The 19,658-nt window shown below is 46.9% G+C and overlaps 1 protein-coding gene across 1 annotated transcript in view; it reads right to left on the bottom strand.

Annotated features, from left to right (window-relative positions):
• The window catches only part of Lrrc1 (leucine rich repeat containing 1), a 90,637-nt gene that overhangs the window by 14,485 nt on the left and 56,494 nt on the right, over nt 1-19,658 (bottom strand). The window contains exons 3-10 of the mRNA XM_042672094.1: nt 16,380-16,458; nt 14,901-14,990; nt 10,874-10,930; nt 10,571-10,634; nt 9,886-9,960; nt 8,937-9,081; nt 6,434-6,552; nt 5,380-5,463 (exon numbers count right to left, since the gene is read on the bottom strand). Coding sequence (XP_042528028.1) covers nt 5,380-5,463; nt 6,434-6,552; nt 8,937-9,081; nt 9,886-9,960; nt 10,571-10,634; nt 10,874-10,930; nt 14,901-14,990; nt 16,380-16,458 — 713 coding nt within the window. The remainder of the gene's footprint in view (nt 1-5,379; nt 5,464-6,433; nt 6,553-8,936; nt 9,082-9,885; nt 9,961-10,570; nt 10,635-10,873; nt 10,931-14,900; nt 14,991-16,379; nt 16,459-19,658) is intronic.

The raw sequence follows: 19,658 nt of genomic DNA on the forward strand, positions 1-19,658 counted from the left end.
CCAATCACATTCGCATTTCCTTCTACAGATTATAACGGGTTATTTCACGAACCTCTGGGCTTGATGTAGCTAGTTGGTCCTGCCTCCTCTTTGCTGTGTGATTTGGGGCAGTTCTCGGTTTCACAATCGGATGGGTATCAGTAGTGATTTCCCCATACTCACAGAACAGTGGTGCAAATTAGGCAGGAACAGGCAGGAGAGCGCTGGCCCAGTGCCTGGCCACGTTCTCTGTGTCTGGACATGCTCTGAATGGAGCCTCGACCAGATGAGCTGCTCCTGCACAAAATGTGACAAGTGTTCTTGTGCACTGTTCTCTGTTCTTAGTGTACAACCCTGGACATTTTCCTACGAAAAGGGTGTGTTGTACGAGCTTTTAATAACATAACCATCCCCTCCACCACCACCCCCGCCCCCACCTGCCTTTCAGAGAGGCCCTAATGACTTGCAGTGTACATAGCATACACAACCTTGTACATTCACCAACATCTGATACTCTACTTAAAATCTTGGAAATTGATAGGTTCAAATGCTTGAATTGTTTGGTAAATGCCAGTGAGCTAGAGACAAGTTTCACATTAAGAGCTATTTCTACTTTTTTTCTTCTGTGTATCATATTTCTTTTCAGTGCTGTCTACCTCTCTATAGTGGGTGTATTCTTTCTCTGTGCTGTGAAGGGATTTCTAACAGAGATGACAAGAAATCTCCTCCATGTGAAAATGTAAATGTCTTCTTACTCCCTTGTTCTTATTTACTAGTAGATCACAAATCTATTTTTCAGGTTGTTACTCTTATGACTTATTTCCTCTTCCAAGTTTAGAAATGCTTTCTCTGTCTTGAAATATGAGGAAATACTATATATACATATATATATATATATATATATTATTCTAATATTCTTAGGCGTTGTCTTATCTCCATTTTGGAACATACTAGAAACAAATCACAACAATTTAAAAGTGTAATAAAAGGGCAGAAAGATCATTACCAAGTAAAGTCTATCACCGTTGATATATGTGAATATCTGAATAAGATTTAAAAGGAATTAATATCTACAGGTACCTTGGATTTTCTTTTTAAAAAGCCTTTATTTGCAAATTCTATCTTGTCTCTTCAGACAATTGTGAACAAGATTACTTTCATTTTGACTCAATGCAAAGAAAACGGACTCAATTTGGAGAACTCTATGTGTATTTATTATACATGAGATATATATACATAGATATATATATATATATGTATGTGTATATCACGTATCATATATTGTATGGTCTCCAGCCAGTGTCCCTGTCCCAGTCTGCTCTGGGTGGGGTGGCCAGTCAGTGCTCCCGCTCACCCCTTCCCATGGTCCCATGGGGCTCCCTCGCATCTTTTCACTTCCTGTCGTCCTGAGTCAATCACTGCCAATCTCTTCCCACCTCCAAAAATATGCGTGTCTAAGGAACTCTCTTTCTCAGAAACATATATTCTTAACAACAGAATGAGAAACAAAAGACATAAATAAGTGGCTTGAAAATGCAGAAGCATGCCCTGTGCAGCAAACAGAGTGAGTTCTGGCTTTTCCGTGTAAGCTAGAGTTGTGCCAACAAACTGCAATTCAGTGAGGATGGAAAAGTGCTCAGTAATGCCTTTCAGAACTCGGAGCAACTTAACAATGGCTTTACAGAAGAGTGTCCTTCTGTGAGGGAATACCCTAAAAAAAGTCTGGAAGACACACAACATAGAGTTCCAGGCCATGCAGTCATTAAACAGAAATCAGAGCTAATGCCAATCTTTTACAATGAAGAAGACACAAAGCAGTCAGCCAATTGGAACCTTCATGCAATGAAATACAAGTTAGAAATACAAGTGTGGTCTGAACAATACTTACAAGATAACAAATTTACCTGACTTTTCTAAATTTCCAAGCAGCTAACAATTAAGAAAACAAAAGACATTCATTGATTTGCAAATGTTTACTACAAATAACACCACAAAACACACACTGAATATATTACTGTGACCCAACAGTGCAAACATTTTCCCCTCAACCATTTGGGAAAAATAAACATGTTAATGTTGCTACAGACTAAGAAGCCATAAAACTGACAATATACAATGACATCAAGGTAAAAAAAATAAAAAGCAAAATATGCAAAGAACTATATAGCACATCAAACCAATGGCAATTGATACAATTTGGGTTCTGGGCATAAAGTGAATTGCTTGGCATTTTGATTTAGGTATCTTATCTTGCAACTTAACTGTCCCAAGAGAAAATAATAAACTTTTGAAAGAATCTAATCAGAAAAGTGCAGGAGTTGACCCAATAGAATCAGCTGTGCAGGCAGAGTTAGTGTGCATCTATGTATAGACACACACAGGTGTGTGCAAACAGGCACAAATGCACGTGTACACACACAGACCTGTCACATTGCTACATGGAGAGACACAACACAATGGTGCTGCTAGGCCACAGAAACACAATGTAAGGTCAGGAGCACTTGGCAGTTTAGCTGCTCAGCCAAGGATACCAGGGACAAGCACTCGAGCCAGTTCTGCTGGGCACCACATGTGACCCACAACAGAACTGGAAAAAGGAACTCAGCAGCATTCCTATTCCCAGAGCTGTGTAAGTGGGGGGGGGGGGGGGGGGAGAGGGGAAGGGGAGAAAGAGAAAGAGCAGGGCTGACGCTGTGTTAGAAAAGATCCCAAAAGATCCCACTGCTGAAAACCCACCCACTCTCTACTTCATCAGGAAGCAGGAGGAAAAGGTGCAGCCTTCATTCCCTGTCATTTCTAAAGCCACGAAGCAAGTTCTGAGTTCACAGGAAATGGGCAGAACGTGATAGCTAAAATGCAAAGAAGTTAGAAAGCTGTTGCAGGGTTTTACTTTTCACATCAGAACTGTCATAGTAAGCTGAAACAAACACAGCAGGTACTAGGTACAACCCTCCTATCAGACAACACATGACTTATTTCTTAAAAATGAAAAGAAGACCGGGTGCCAATGGCTCACGCCTATAATCCTAGCAACTCAGGAGACTGAGATCTAAGGGATCACAGTTCAAAGCCAACCTGGAGAGGTTAAGTCTGTGAGCCTCTTATCTCCAATTAACCATCAGAAAACCAGAAGTGTTACTATGTTCAAGTAGTAGAGCACTCACCTTGAGCTGAAGAGCTCAGGGATAGTGCTCAGGCCCCAAGTTCAAGCCCCATGACCCACAAAAAAAAAAAGAAAGAAAAAAAGAAAGAAAGAAAAAGAAAAAGAGGACTCGTGTTGGGGTGGTAAGTTTCATAATGAGTTTCATGACTGTCTCGAATGTGTACCCATGAAAGAATGCAAAAGGGGTCCAGAAAAGCTGGGGTAGGGGTGAAACCAGGAATGAACATGTAGCATGCGTTGAAAATACACCTAAGCTCCATTAACTAAAGGTAGTTTGATCGCTTCTTCCTGAAGCAAGCTCCTGCCCTTTCTCCAGCTCACAAGTCAACAGTGTGACTGAGGCTCAGCCCGAGTTACTGAGTTCTCTGTCCTGAGTGGCCAGGCCCAGCCCACTAGACTGGGGGTAGAAGCTCACTTCTGGAGCCTGGTTCATCTGCTGCTCGCTCTGTGAGCCAGGGCAGAGGCTGTAGCATCCGTGTGTGCACGAGGAGGAAATCCTCCCAACCACCCAGGGCCGGTGAGTCAGCTCACTGAAAGCACCTAGTGCAGGGCACGGCACTGAGCAAGAAGAAATAAATCTTTCACTTCTGCATTGTGTGTGTGTGTGTGTGTGTGTGTGTGTGTGTGTGTGTGTGTGTGTGTGTGTGTGTGTGTGTGTGTGTGTGTGTGTGTGTGTGCCAGCCATTCTACAAGTATCTAAGCCATCTACAAGTGCCTTTCAGTAAGAGGAACATTAGTGCTCAGAGTATCAGCTGAGTTTTGCTTTATTGTTTAGGGAATGGAACCAAAATGTTTTGGTGAACAGAATCGTTTTTGTTCCAGTTTGTCCGAGACAGACGAGTCATTCTTCGGAGCCAGGGCTCCTATTTAAGGACATATCAGGTTAAAAATGGGCCAACCTATAACCAATATACTCTTGCCTCCCCTCGGGAAAAGCTGGCCAGCTCCCCCAGAAAAGACTGGGCACTGTGGGCGGAAAGCCTGAAGGAGGGAAGGAAGCACGGCCGGCCAAGCCATTCACGATGAGATGGGGCCCAAGGGAAGCAGCGGGCTCACCTCCGGCTGCGCAGACAAAATTACCCTGACATCAATACTGGAAGGGCCAAAACAGAGAAATACAAAGAAAATAGTCCCAGACCAGAGATCAGGTCATACAGGAAATAGCTTCTTTAGGTGAGGACCCAGCAAAGAAGAAGTCTCACCAAAGCTCAGCTGATGGGGGAGAGGGAAGCTAAACTTAGTTTTAGGCTCTATTACTTGGAAGAGGGTAGAGTAAGGTCAAGGGGAGAGGGATAGACCAATGAAGAGAAGAGGGGGAGAAGAATGCAGCCAAGAATCCAATGCACACCCCAGAAAATGAAGACAGCAAGGGGAGGGACGAGAATGCTGAAAGGAGCAACACTGGTCAAGATGCATTGTGTTCACCAACTGCTCTGTTGAATGACAAAGGGAAGGAGGGAAGGGAGGGAGGGAGGGAGGAAGGAAGAAGGGAAGGAAGGAAGGAAGGAAATCATGCCTTGTCTGACCCTTTTCCAATCAAGCTCTTCTAGTTTCCAGTGGAAAGCAAGCCTCTTCACCAAGCCTTCTAGAACCTCCTTTGACCTACTGTGGGCTCCCTCCTCACAGTTAACAGCGCCATCACCTGTGACAAAATTCAAATGCTCATCTGATACATCTACACAGATACTTTCCACAATGGAAGGTGATTGTCTCTGTGCTCCTGCTGGAGTGCTGACAAGAAAACTAAACATCCTGGGAGCTGTAGCTTGCTGTGGCTCCAACCGGCCTTCCTCTCTACCGAGTCTCATCTCAGACAGGAAGGCGTGGAAATCTCTGCCCAGAAGCATAGCTCCATGGAGATTCACTGTTATAATCACAATGACTATGGGACCGGATTTAACTTCACACCAAATTCAACAATCAAACCCAAAGTCACCCACTACCCCTGCTTAAACTCCCAAATTATCCACTTATGCCAATGTATCTCCATTTTATGTCAAGCCTAAGTGTCAACCTATTTCTTCATTTAAAATTTAATCAATTCACTTTTTCAAACTCTTCTTCATACTATTGATGATCACTCTTGGATAAAAGTTTTTCCAAGCTGCTTTATAAGCATTCCTTTACAAAGTGCCACATATGACTTTAAACATTAAAAATATCACAAGCATGTTGATCCTTTAGCTGATGTTATCTCTTCTTCATAATTACTATCACATTAATACTCTAGCACATACCTCTTTTGGTAAAGACACTAATTTATTTCTGTCTGCATTCAAGTTGCTCAGCTTCTTAAGTTTTCCAATGCTTTTAGGTAAGGTCTGAAAAAAAATAGCATTTTTATTATTGATTGACCACGTATTTCTAACAGCTGAAAAAGTCCTTTTTGCATGGACTATCATGCAAAAGAAATAAAGACGTGTTCCTGAATATAAGATGCTCATAATCATCGCTTGGGGAAGAGTCAAATGAAATATGTTGAATTTTTGTTGATATATTTCAAAGAAATAAAATCAAAGACAAACAGAGCAACGCCTAGCAGAGAGGAGAGGAATGTTCTTCAGCACAACCAGTGTTGCCAGGGGGTGAGTATTACTGTTACAATTGTTATAATCACTATCTGGGGGACAGGAAGAGTTGGTAACTGGGATCACACCTGCAGAAGTTGGCATGCTGCTGAGAGCTTGGGGAAAGATGTGGCTGGGCTCCCCCAGCTCCAAGCCTCGCTCCAAGCCTCGCTCTTCCCTTGCAGTCTGTCTTTGCTCTTTTCATCGGAAGCCTGCTCTCCTGGCAGTGACAGGAAGCCCTGGCCAAGTGTGCAGCCCTGGGGATGCCCCGCCCCGCTCTGGGAGGGAATCAGCAGCAGTCTTGGCAAACATTTATCAGATGCCACTCTCTGGCTCTCCCATAAAGAGCACTCCTCAGCCCCAAGCTGCCAGGCTTGTCCTGACAATCCACCATGTCTCTGCTCTTCCTACCTGGTTCCAAGAGTCCCTGAACAATGTCCCTTGCGGGCTCTGTGACAGCGCCATCAACAGGTCAGTATGTGACTCTCAACCCCCCCACTCGGACCCAGAGGCATCGGTTCAGCGCCTGGACCCCAAGCCCTGCACTAGGAGCCCTCCCAGGACCCGGAGCCTAAATGCTGCTTTGTCGATCGCGGTGCCACCTGTGGCATTCCAGGCTCCCTTTGAGGTGAGACTTGAGGACATTTCCCCCTGGGTCCACTTGAGCTGTCAGTCATCAGGATCTGCCCTAACACATCTTCATGGTAATGTCAACCACACTCACCAGGAGACGATTTTCCGTAAGAACTAACTCGGTGAGACTTTCACAGTCCCCAACTGCTTCCGGCAACTGGGCAAGTCTGTTCTGATCCACCTTCAGAACTGACAGCTTCTTTAGTTTTCCTGCAGAAGCATTATTTAAATTCATGAGTTAAAACTGTTTTCCTGATCGCCACTTGGTATTTCCTATAGCTGTTCTTTTTTGTCTTAAACAGTTACTGACTTTTTTTCCTCTCAGCCAGCTTTTCATATTATGAAATTGCTGCACTCACTGAATCACTAGAGGTTGAGAGTTAGACTAATTTGTTCAGAACTTCAAAAACAGTAATTAGAAACAAATCATTTTAAATGCCATTACCTAAAAATATCCTATCGGAGCCAGAAAATTTAAAGAACACACAGCAGGCTTTTGATGCATCTTAAACATGAATCGTGGGCGCTGAAGGGACCTTCATTTTACCCCAGGAGTCAACCTAACTAAAATTAGTAAGGTGTAGATTATGTAAACTACCTATGAATGCCAATGGCTCCGGGAAGCATTGCTATATGCACAGAATAAAGCACACCCCTGAGAAGCCATGTTAAGGCAGAGCCAGCCTCATTCTCAGAGGGAAGATGCTCACAAGCTATGCATACAGGCTATGGGAAAAAAGAAAGAGTCTAACTACAGGCTCCACTGACAGAATTTCCCAAGTCATCCAGATTCTAGTTGCCAAGTCAAATGCCCTTCACAATGACCTTTACCTTCCTCATCAAACCAGAATACAACTGCTTTACAAGCAGAGGAGAAAGCCACTAGAAGGGCATGCTGAAAGGAATACCCTGCCAGTATGCACACACAGGGCAAGACCGGAAAACAGATTTTTTTTTTTTGGTCAGTCGTGGCACTGAACTTTGGCCCTGGGTGCTGTCCCTCAGCTCTTCAGCTCAAAGTGCCACTTCCAGCTTTTTCTGCTTATGTGGTGCTGAGGAATCGAACCCAGGGCCTCATGCATGCAAGGCAAGAACACTACCACTGAGCCACCTTCCCAGCCGGAAAACAGATTCTTAAGCTCCTTTATTTAGCATCATCAATATCCTGCTAATGCAGTCCCTGGGGAGGGAGGGTGTTGCACCTGCCCTCAGTGCCAGTGGACGGAGCATCCTCCAGTGCTTGTTAGGGTGCCATGGCGCCCAATAGAGGACCCTTAACTATATCTCCCACAAGAAGACGGTGGCCTCTCCCGGCTCCTAGCAATCGTGTACTGATTTCTTCTCCAAGTAATTTGTAACAAGAAACTTTGCTTGTTAACATTCTTAAGTGAAATGAGATTCATAAGCTTTCATTGCACCCATCTGAAGTAAAGATGCAGGAAAGATGCCTCTACAGCCAGCCCTCGGGGGCCTGGCCAGCCCACCACCTCAGGCTGCTACTGCTTCCCTTCCTGAGCAGCAAAACCTGGGTTTGGGTTTATACCATCACCAGATGCCGTGCACGAATCTCCTTAAACATTTCCACCCAGTCAAGACCCCCATCAGTTTTCTAGCCGGCTTTGACTAACACGCAGTGTCTATATTCCTATGAAAGTGCTATTAGCAGTTACCCTTTCCATCTTGACCGAACAGCAGGGATAAAGTGGTCCTGTCACATAGCTTCTCCAGTTACTTCTTCCTTTGATGATTTGCAGTAAAAATGTTAGAGAGCAACCCAATGACAACTAGTCTATGGCTACGCAGAGCTTCTTATAACTTCTAAGTGGCTTTGCTCTAGTGGAGCTACCAGCTCACTCCTGTTACACCCTCTCTGCGTTGCATTTCTCACACAGGGCTGTTCCTTTACAGTAAAGAAAACGCCTGGCTTGTAAGCCAAACAGTACAGTGGTTAAAAAATTCCCAATTTCCTAGAAAAGGCTCAACTCAATCACACCATCTCCCTTTGAGAGATCTTCCCTCTGCCACACAGTGAGGTCCAAGCTACTGTCTCATAACTGTTTAAGATGCTGAATTAGAAACGTCCTGGTGATTGTCTATATGCCTTAAAACTTATTCTATGATTTGGCTGAACTCTAGTGAAACCACTGAGATAAGACCTTGATAAAGTAAATAATGAGTCAACATTTGTGCTATCAAACCAAGATGACAGTAATACTTGCAAGTACTTAAATCTATTATATGCATGGCTTTCCTTCTTTAAACACAAGCAATGGAGCCACATTCCCAGCACCTGACAGGAGTCCACACAGCATCAGAGTGAGATCTTACTGCCCCAGATGATCTCACCAAGATGGCCTCATTACAAGATGATGTCATCAAGATGACCTCAACAGAAGATGACATCATCACAAGATAACATCATCAAGATGGCCTCATCACATAATGGGCTCACAAGATGACCTCACCCAGATGGCCTCAATACAAGATGACATCATCACGAGGTAACCTCATCACAAGATGAGTTCATCATCACAAGATCACATCATCAAGACGGCCTGAGGTGGGACCTTAGCAGCAGTGCTTTCAACACTCACCAATGCCATCTGGAATTATCTCCAGTAAATTCTGAGAAATTACTAAATCGGTTAAAGAAGTGAGGCCGCTGATTTCTTCAGGAAGTCTTTCCAACCTGTTCTCAGAGACATCTAAGCACAGCAGGTTCTTCAGGTTTCCTATTTCCTGTATCAAAGGCATAGAGAAACTCATGCTCAAACCTGTCACAGGACAGGAATTTGTTACAATGAGGTCCTGAAGTAGTGAGACTGTTTCTTTAGTGTATACTCAAATATGAAGGCAACACAGATTTCTGGACCCTCTTTCAATGAAAATGAGACGTTGTAGAAACCACAAACAGGGAGCTCTGCCTCCCACAGGTATGTAATCATTCTCACTTAACAGATGAAGATTAGGAGCCCAGAGAGTGGCGGGGAGATCCAGTCCAATTCTCTGTGTTTGGAGTTCATCACTAGTGAGCAGTCTGCACTGGGAGGCAAGCAGCTAACACGGCAGGCCCTGAGATTTTTCTCTGCTAAGAAACTCTACTTTCTCCTTCCTTCCATCACAAGTAGTGCCTGTTAACCTAGGCACCAAACCCCTGCTCCTCCACAAAATGAGCACACACAGACCTGTGGACAGCTTCACCATCTGCAAGACAGAAAAGCTCGCCACTTTAATGAAACAGCCCATCCAGGACTGGCAAACTCCCTCTGTTTAACTTACCTTTCCTCCACTCCCCAAATACACGTTTTCCGCCATCCCTACTTCCTTCAATTCCTACTCTCCTTACCCTCTGACCACTCCCAGCGCTGCACTGGACACACGGACTAGCTTGAGGATGGTGTGTTGTGCTTTCCAATTTCTCTGGGGAAGCATATAATTACATAAGTTCTATGTGCTTTTTCAATCACAGATTGAAGCTTCTGAGATGCTTCTCTAAATACCGCTGGTGGATGTTTTGTGGGCAACATCGAGAAACTCAGTTACCTGAGGTAAATCTGACAGCTGGTTCCCATCCAGCCAGAGGTCCTTCAGATGGAAGAGAGCTCCGATTGATTCTGGCTAAAACAAAAAGCAGTAATGTCATGGTAGCAAAGATCCAAGTCTGAGGCTTCCACTAACAAAGAAGGAATTATAAAGTGTCAAATAATAATTGGGGTAATCCTAGCTACTCCTGAGACAGGAATCAGGAAGATTACGGCTCAAGGCAAGCATGGGGAACAAAAATTGAGACCCAATCTCAGTAAGAAGCCAGTGTGATGGCTTACAGCCAACTGCACAGTCCTAGCTATGCAAAGCCCATGGGCAGAAGTGCAGCCAAGGTCAACCCTGGGCAAAACACAAAACTAAAGAAAAAGAGGGCTGGGACACGGCTCCCATGGTAGAGCCTACCTAACAAGCACGAGGCTCAGAGTTCAAGCCCAGAATGCTGACATTAATCATGAGAGCTGGGGCCTCTGGTGGGCAGCTGTTGTTTTTCTCTAATACCAACCTATCCTTAAACACACCAATCATTTCCACTCATGCCTCAAAACTTTAGTCCTGACCCTCCTACACCCAGTCTCAGTTCATACCAGTGTGAACCGAGCATCCTCTCCAAGGTTCCCAGGTCTGTGGAGACACAACTCCACACACACTCCTCCTCAACATGCCTGTGATGACACACACTTACCAAGTTATAGATCTCATTATTTCCTAGATCAAGCTCTTCTAGTCGCCGCAGCTGGGTAAGGGAGCTGTTTAAAAGAAACAACAACATTTAGTGAAAACACAGACATACAGAGCAACACAAGTTCCTTACTTGGACTGTTACTCCAAAATAGCGCCCATCTAGACTTCACAATGGTAAGAGCATGACAAGGGGGCAGCCGCTCTCAAGGTGGGTGGCAACAGACAAGATTTTTTTTTTTCTTTACCATAATGCCATAGTCCTTTCAAAAATAGTTAAATTCATTACTATTCCCCAGAAACTCACTCGGGAAGATAGGTAAGAAGATTCTCTCTCAGTTCCAGTGAAGCCAGGTTGTAAAGACTAGAAACAGAAAGAGAGGAATGTCAGGGAAATCCCCAGATTCGTCCTTCTGCTCCCCCACCACACATAATCAGTAAGAAACACAGCTCAGCCACACCCCACGTGACTTCCCAGGGCAACAATGTGTCATCACCACCCGGCCCCCACTAAACCCACAAGTCTAACCCGAAGATACGAATAAGATGAATTAATGACACAGGTCATGCCCACAAAGCACCCCACTTGAGGCCTTGGCCCGCCTGACGTGGAAATAGCTCACTAGCCACTAAAGACAGCCTCTCCTCAGACCAAGACCAAAGGCCAGCCTCCCAGCCTCAGCGGCTGACGCAGACAGCACGGCCTTCCGCCCGGAGGGCTGAGGCCACCGACCAGGCCCACTCCACAGAGCAGTAGGCGTCAGGCTCGTGGGAGCTGACACGAGGGGCGGTGACGGTGAACACTGACCTCACCCAGCCCAGGATCTGCTGTCCTATCCTCACCTCACCCCGGCAGCAGATTCCTGCCCTCGTGCGTAGCCCAGTATTGGGGCTGAGCGCAGAGAGACAGATGTTCTCTCCAGACCCCGAGTATGTGGGTCAGCTCTGATGGGCAGAGGCCACGCGGCAGCCGCGGAAGCCCTCACGCACCAGCATGTCAGCACAGCACCGCACACAGGTTCCGAAAACAAGTGACACGTCTGTCACCTCTGAAGACCTCGGCTCCACACCAACCTCAAGCTCCTGCTTGCTAATATAGTGCAGAAACAGTCAGGGTTCTACTTCTGAGCTGGTAGGAGGCAGATATTACCCCAATACTCTAATCCACCTTAATCCTCCACCCTCCCTCGTTTTATCAAAAAAGCCAGAAACACTAAAAAGCTGATTTTCTAACACCACTGAGTGGTTTGGTTGTCAGCGCAGCTTGCCCGGGTGAATACTGAACCACCGGGCAGGCCCTCCCTCCCCACCCAGCTCTCCAGACAGCGCGACTGACAGTGGATGCCACGCGGGACCAGACGTTGGTGCGGAAGGAAATGTCTCCTTTTGCGGTCTTCCAAAATACAGCAGTGGGGCGGTGTCTGTGCTCGCCGAGACTCTCTCCTCAACCCAACATCGTTGGGCCTCTTCAAGGGTCTCAGGACAGGATACTAGGAAGTGCTGCTGGAGTGCAGGAGGGGATGTCAAAGCTCACAGCTTTCCTCACAGGCCAAGAGCGATGAGGAGCCCGGGCTCGACATGCATGTACCCTTCACCTCAGCTACTGCCAGCACTGCAGAGACTGAGAGCACACCTAACACCCCACAAAATGCCGTTAATATCAGACACAAAATGTAGCGTGTCAATTATTCGTCTTTAATAGTCCTGCTTCTAACATGACATCATCAACTTTCTAGACAACAGAATTTTTATAACTGCTTTGTCAGAACTGACTGTGGATAAGGAAAGGAAGGAGCAGACAGGGCGCTGGAGCAAGACCTCAGCATTCACCAAGACGCCTGCAGTTTCCCCACTGCGGCCGCTTCCTCTCACTCTGGAGAAGGGAAGTCAGATGTATAGACTGGCCACACACACACACACACACACACACACACACACACACACACACACACACACACACACACACACACACACACACACACACACACACCAGCTTCTCCGCTCTCCTCAATTAACAGCCGTCTGTCTCACCTCTTAAGCCACACACCTCCGTATTTTGAACAGTTGCACAGCACATCATTGACTATGTATTGACCTTATCGCGGCAGGCAGAATGCAGGCCGCCTGTTTTTAGGAACCCTCTGTTCCAAATGTCCTACTGGACGCTCTGCCCTGGAAAGGCGTGTCTGTGGTACGGGTTTCAAACTCAGAACCTCCCACACGCTGAGCTGCCCCTACTGCTGAGCTATGGAAAACCCACAACTAGAAAACAAAACAAACTCTTTGTTTTTGTTCTCTGAAACAATAAACAGGTTCTAGTAATTGCAGGCTCAAGAACTAAGCACTTCACGGGACAGCAGTGTGCGAAAGGAATTCCCTCTTAGGCCGCAATCCAGGACAGGACAGGACGGGGTGGGCAGCAGGCGGGCCTCGTGAGAAGGCCATGGGGCTCATCTGTTCCAGCCCATGGAGGCTGAGAACACCATTCCCAAGGGCACAGACACAGACTAAGACCCACACACCCCAGCTCACCAGAGCCCCTCAGGAGCTCACATGTCCTACCTCTACCAGCAAAGCTCCACCAGTAATGAGTTACTGATAACCACTCAGTGCCCGAGGCTGCTCTGAGCACTGGGCTAATTCACCCTCCACTCCCTCTCTCCTCCAAGCATGTTAGGTGTGGAGGAGGAAACTTCATTAAGCAAGAAATAAAGACATTTAGACTAACTTCTAGTGTATGGTACCAATTTCTTTAACAACAAAGAGTAGGAACTTTCATGAAGAGAGTTACACAGACAAGGACAAAGTTCCCGGAAGGACCCCAGGCCTCCCCGAGCCTCCGGGTGATCCTCCGCTCCCCTGGAGATTTGTCCCACCCCAACCTTCACACCCAGAGCACCGAAAACACTGGAAACACTCTGGCTACGTGCTGACCTGCCTGTCTGCCCTGTGAAAGTATGCCTATGACCTTGACAGTACTCACAAGGTCACACAACAGTGTTTCTTATGAAACAAAAAACATGGACAAGTTAGATTTCATTAAAATATAAGCCTCTGTGCATGAGAGGACACTATCAGGAAAGTGAGGGGAGCCGGTGAGGCAGCTCGGGCCTGCAATCCTGGCTCCTGGAGTGGGAATGGGGCAAGGGATCACAGTTTGAGAGATGGAGTCTTGAGAACTCTGGCTGGCTGGCCTGGATTGTGAATCCCCCGCCCCCTGGTCCACCTCTACCTCTTCCCCTCCTGAGAGTTATAATCCTAAGTCTTAGCAAATCTACTGGCGTAAAGTAAAAACGTCAGTGCACTTCACATAAAAACATGGGCTTGCCAGTGGAAACGGGGTCACGGGAAAGAAAGGAGGGGGAAAGGTGCTGGTTTAAAACTCTTGTGGACCTTTCAGAACAGACATGTCAGGTGACTGGGTTCAGTCATGCAAGGCGGTTCTCAAAGAGCAGATTTCTGGTTTGTCTTAGGACTTCAGCAAGACACACGCAACAGCAGGGAAACCTCTCAGATGCCAGGAGCACTGTACCAGGTAAGGCCGCTGGGCTGGGTGCTGATCTAAGTGCTTCTGCCTGAGCCTTGCTTGACTAGCCCCGCTCCCTCCCTGCTGGCGAAGGGGAGGCGTCTGCTAAGAGGCTCCATCTGTGTGGTGGTGGAGCGCTCCACTGGCCTGAGCCTTGCGTGACTAGCCCCGCTCCCTCCCTGCTGGCGAAGGGGAGGCGTCTGCTAAGAGGGCTCCATCTGTGTGGTGGTGGAGCGCTCCACTGGCTTCCTCACTCGCACGTGCCTCCCCTTCCTTTCTTCCCCTTATCTTTCTCACCATGGCTACATCCCCCTGCCCTGCAAGCTAGCACCACAGAAATTCACCCACCTGCTCCACCCCACCCCATCCACCCCTCTCGCGGCTCATCTGTGCTCTCCAAACACTGGCCACTTGTGTCCTCAGGAGCTACTGTCAGACCGAACAGATGTTTAGCACACTTCCTGTGCGTTTTCCGTGGGGACCTCCTTGCTCTTCTGCTCAGGATTAAAATGACTGAGTGATCATTCCCAACAGTGTTTGCTACTAGAAAGTAAACTGGCTGCTTTGCTTCAGTTTGCTACTTCTTCAGAATTCATCAATGTGAAGAAAGCTTGCAAACAAATTACGTTTATTACTAGTACCATGTAGCAGCATACTATATAACCATTAAAACCTGGGGATAACTAAAGGTAACACTGATGGATGGACAGATGGTCTCCTACGTCGATGGTAAGAACATAAAAGGAAAGTTCCACATGGAACTGATGGTACGCATGTACTGGACATAAAAAAATAAAATAAAACTTACTTGCCGATATTTTCAGGCAGAGACTGCAGGGAGATGTCATTTACAGAAAGACACGTTAAGTTCTGTAACTCAGGAAAGCTTTCTGGCAACCTAGAACAAAAGAGCTTGTTAACTGAAGTAGCAGTGTATACAGAACACAAAAACAATTCTAATGTGCTCGCTGAAATAACACCCTAAAATTGCGCCCTGTGATGACATACTTGCCTTGCCCTTTTACATTATCCACACTCTCAAGGAAGGGGCCGAAGGGTCCACCTCGCTACTGGAGAAACAGCACATGATACACAGAGGGCAGTGCAGAATTAATCATCAGGAGGATAAACACACAAGTTCTCAGAATGAAGCACAAGTGTCACAAAGCCCTAGGAAGGAAAACCCCCCACTGCTGTGTAGCGGAAGTTTCAAGCACCATGAAAAGGAAGAGAAAAACCTGACCAGTCCCTGGGATTATGAAACACAGGACAGCTGCTCACTCCTCTTTTCCTGTTGCTTCTAAGGATTACTTAGAACAGATCTGCGACAGCCAACTGCTACTTTGTTCCTTTTATTCAAGTTGTCACTCCCTATATATAATTGAACATTTCATGACATTCTACACAAAGGTACTTTTAATATGTGCCTGAAGCCAAAAAGAACAGTAAGGCTTCAAAGTAACGTTACTTAATGTTTACAAAGAAATGTTTCCTATGGTTACCAGGATTTGTGAGAAGAGAGGAATGGTGGCTGAAGGTGAAAAGATGCCACTGCATCTACAATGGGATGTAGTTTAGACCCACAAATCTAGTACAGTCAACAAGGAAAGACCTCTGGCTTTGATGGGGAGTCCCGAGAAACCCTGGAAATGTACCCACTGGACCAGAGAGGCCACGGCTCCCAGGGCTGTGCCTGCGTTCACACATGGGCATCATTCACTTATCCTGACAACACAGCCTTCAGAAGACTCCAGACGAGGCTAGGAGGCCTATGGAGGCTCCTGAGTGCTGCCAGCCAGGCCAGACGGCAGGCTATGAAACCCCAGAAGCAGCAAAATCCCCCCAACCATCGCAAAAGTAAGGAAACAGTGGTGCTGGCAAGGTTTTGTTTTCCTAAGGAGAGTTAGAGAGAAGTTGAGATTAAAAATACATTTCATTATTGGAGTGAAAAAAATAAGTCTAATAAGACTTCTCTTCAGATAATTATGCTGTAAGCTTTCTGTGGGTTTAGAGCTCAGCTCTGACCCGACAGACAAGAAGGCTCAACTGGAGGTTTATAAACTACACTATTCATACTGCTCCTCCCACCCTCCCAACACCTCTTTTCAGAGTTTCAATCAATACAAATAGTGTGACTCTCATTGTCCAGTATTTATAAATACATAGCTGGGAAAGTCAGCCATTCTTGATAAAGCCAGTGGTCTAGCGGGGTGCCTCCGAGTGACAAACAGGGCTGGAAAAAGAGACCCGTCTAGCTAGAAACAGGAGGGTGAAGTAGCCGCAGCACCTTGTCAGTGGGTTTCCGCTGAAGTCCGCAACCTGCAGGGCTTTACAGAATGAGATGCTTTCGGGAATTTCAGGAATATCTGAAAGAGTAAAGGAAATATACACCACTGTTAACATCCTTATTATTTATGACAGACCACAGTCACAATCCCCTGTGCCACCAATTATGAGAACACTTGTTCTTGCTTTCCTAAGGGAAGACACATCTTTACAGAAGAACATTCAAGATATACATCATAAGGCACGACCACCACTGTCTGAAATGCCACTGGCCATACTTAGATCTCACTTCCACTGAACTCTCTTCACACTTTTTTTAGTTTTTTCCTTATGCTTTTTTCTTTTTTCTTTTTTTTTGGGGGGGGGGTCCACTCGTGGGGCCTGAACTCTGGGCCTGGGCACTGTCCCTCAGCTCTTCAGCTCAAGGCTAGCGCTCTACCACTTGAGCCACAGCACCACTTCTGGCTTTTTCCTTATGTGGTGCTGAGGAATCGAACCCAGGGCCTCAGGCATGCAAGGCAAGTGCTCTACCACTGAGCCACCTTCCCAGCCCCTTCCTTATGCTTTTTGATGGCTGGTAAGTACAAGCATTCTAAAGAAGAGTATTGTTAAGCTGTGAGTTTTCTTCTGATTTTAAACCTAAGAATTTGTAAAGTATAAAAAGGCTAAAGAAGAAAATAGAAATCACCAGACTACCCAGATAATGTGTTATTTTGAAGTATTTTTAATATACACACACTGTATATGTACATATAGACGATATGTTTCAAAATACTAGGTTCCTGACATTTTTTCAATGTATAGTTATTCCACAAACTTTTTACCCATCTTTTTTCTAAATAGTTTGTCATCTTAATGGCAAAAGAGTACCTTGCGTGGATTCTCAGACTTGATTTATTTAATCCCCTATTGAACACTTAGATTGATTCCAAGTTCTTAATGTTATATTTACGCCAATTTCTGGTTGTTTCCTTGAACTAAGTTCCCAGAAGTGGAATTACATGGGGCACGTTAGCATCGCGGGGGCGCTTTGGTAAGAGGAGGCAGGCAGGTTGTACCTACTATACCTCCATTGGCCCAAACAAAGGGCCACAGCCGACATCTCTCCTCTTCTTCTCTTCTTTTTCATTTTTAAAAGTGTCGATCTGTTGCTAAACGACTTCAGCTACCTTTTGTTTCACATTCCTTTATTACTAATAATGGAGAATGTATTTTCTGGATATTACTGGCCATATTTGTGATTTTAAATTAGTTAAGACTGTGAGTGTGAATGCCTCTTTCCCTTGGCACAAAGTCAAAGATGATAGCTGTGGGGTCTTAAAAGGTTACTTCACAGCGTCTAACTTCCAGCGCACTGTATTTTGGATGTATCAGCACAAAGACAGTTCTTCTCGTTTCCTTTATTCCTCCAGTTTGGCAAACATCATATGAGCCAAAGTACACTCAGTGTTCATAACGGGAGGGCTCCCGGGAGAAGGGAGAAGGGAGAGGGGAAATAGACACCTGCTCTAGCAGCCGCAAAGCAGCCGATGCTACATGAAAACGTGGAGTTTAAAACCTAAAATACTTGAATGTGTGGTAACCTTTTTCTCATACAAGTCTCTTCTTTGCACAGCTATCTTTATCACATGATGTTCTAATGGATGGAGAAACAGATGGACAGATACCATGGGTTCTATAGTTGAGTCCATCATGGGTTTTTGAAAACCCACTAACACGGTGGGCCCTACGGTTCACTCACAGCTGTGGCTTCTTTTGTCCACGTTGCCTTACTCATTCCACTCAAAAACATCATCCCAGATCACCCTGAGTTTTAGGGACAAGTACTGACTGGCCCATCCCCCCAGGCCTGACTCCCCGTGTTGGCTCTCCACATGGAACACGGCACCCAGCAGGCCTGACTCCCGGGGTCGGCTCTCCATGTGGAACACAGTACCCCCCAGGCCCGACTCCCGTGTCAGCTCTCCACGTGGAACAAGGCACCTTTCCAGATCCCACTCTGTGTCGACTCTCCACACGGAACACGGCACTGCCACTCACAACTAGACAACCACAGCAGGAGACTCAAACTTGACCTCTAAATTTAGAGGCAAATGACCTCACGTAAGACCTAGAACTTGAAAATTATTCCATTTTAATTACATTTGGGTTTCCATGCACGGAAGAAGCTGGCTGGCTTCTCCGGTTGGCACCTGTCCCCAGCGCCTTCTCTTACACCATTTACACCATTCCATGCTATCGACAGGCAACGCAAAACACAAGACAGAGCCCACCTTCTCGCCACCCACGCCTGTCGCCTCAGGCCACAGACGGCTCTGACTTTCACACTGAGCAGCTTCCGACGGCTGGATGTGTGCTCTGGTGTGGCCAGCCAGTGCTGGCAGGCACTCAAGCTCCAGGGGCTGCACCCAGGGCACAGGTGTGCACACTCACTGCCTTCAACCACACCCGGGGCACAGGTGTGCACACTCACTGCCTTCAGCCACACCCGGCGCACAGGTGTGCACACTGCCTTCAGCTACACCCGGGACACAGGTGTGCACACTCACTGCCTTCAAGCACACCCGGGGCACAGCTGTACTCACTGCCTTCAGCCACACCTGGGGCACAGGTGTGCACACTCACTGCCTTCAACCACACCCGGGGCACAGGTGTGCACACTCATTCACTGCCTTCAACCACACCCACGGTACAGGTGTGCACACTCACTGCCTTCAGCCACACCCGGGGCACAGGTTTGCACACTCACTGCCTTCAACCACACCCGGGGCACAGGTGTACTCATTGCCTTCAGCTACACCCGGGGCACAGGTGTACTCACTGCCTTCAGCCACACCCGGGGCCCAGGTGCGCACACTCACTGCCTTCAGCTACACCCGGGGCACAGGTTTGCACACTCACTGCCTTCAGCCACACCCGGGGAACAGGTGTACTCACTGCCTTCAGCCACACCCGGGGCACAGGTGTACACACTCACTGCCTTCAGCTACACCCGGGGCACAGGTGTACTCACTGCCTTCAGCCACACCCGGGGCCCAGGTGCGCACACTCACTGCCTTCAGCTACACCCAGAGCACAGGTTTGCACACTCACTGCCTTCAGCCACACCCGGGGCACAGGTGTACTCACTGCCTTCAGCCACACCCGGGGCACAGGTGTGCACACTCACTGCCTTCAGCTACACCCGGGGCACAGGTTTGCACACTCACTGCCTTCAACCACACCTGGGGCACAGGTGTGCACACTCATTCACTGCCTTCAACCACACCGGGGGCACAGG

This window comes from Dipodomys spectabilis, unplaced genomic scaffold (genome assembly GCF_019054845.1).
Source record: "Dipodomys spectabilis isolate Male_0828 unplaced genomic scaffold, ASM1905484v1 ptg000669l, whole genome shotgun sequence".
Taxonomy (NCBI): domain Eukaryota; kingdom Metazoa; phylum Chordata; class Mammalia; order Rodentia; family Heteromyidae; genus Dipodomys; species Dipodomys spectabilis.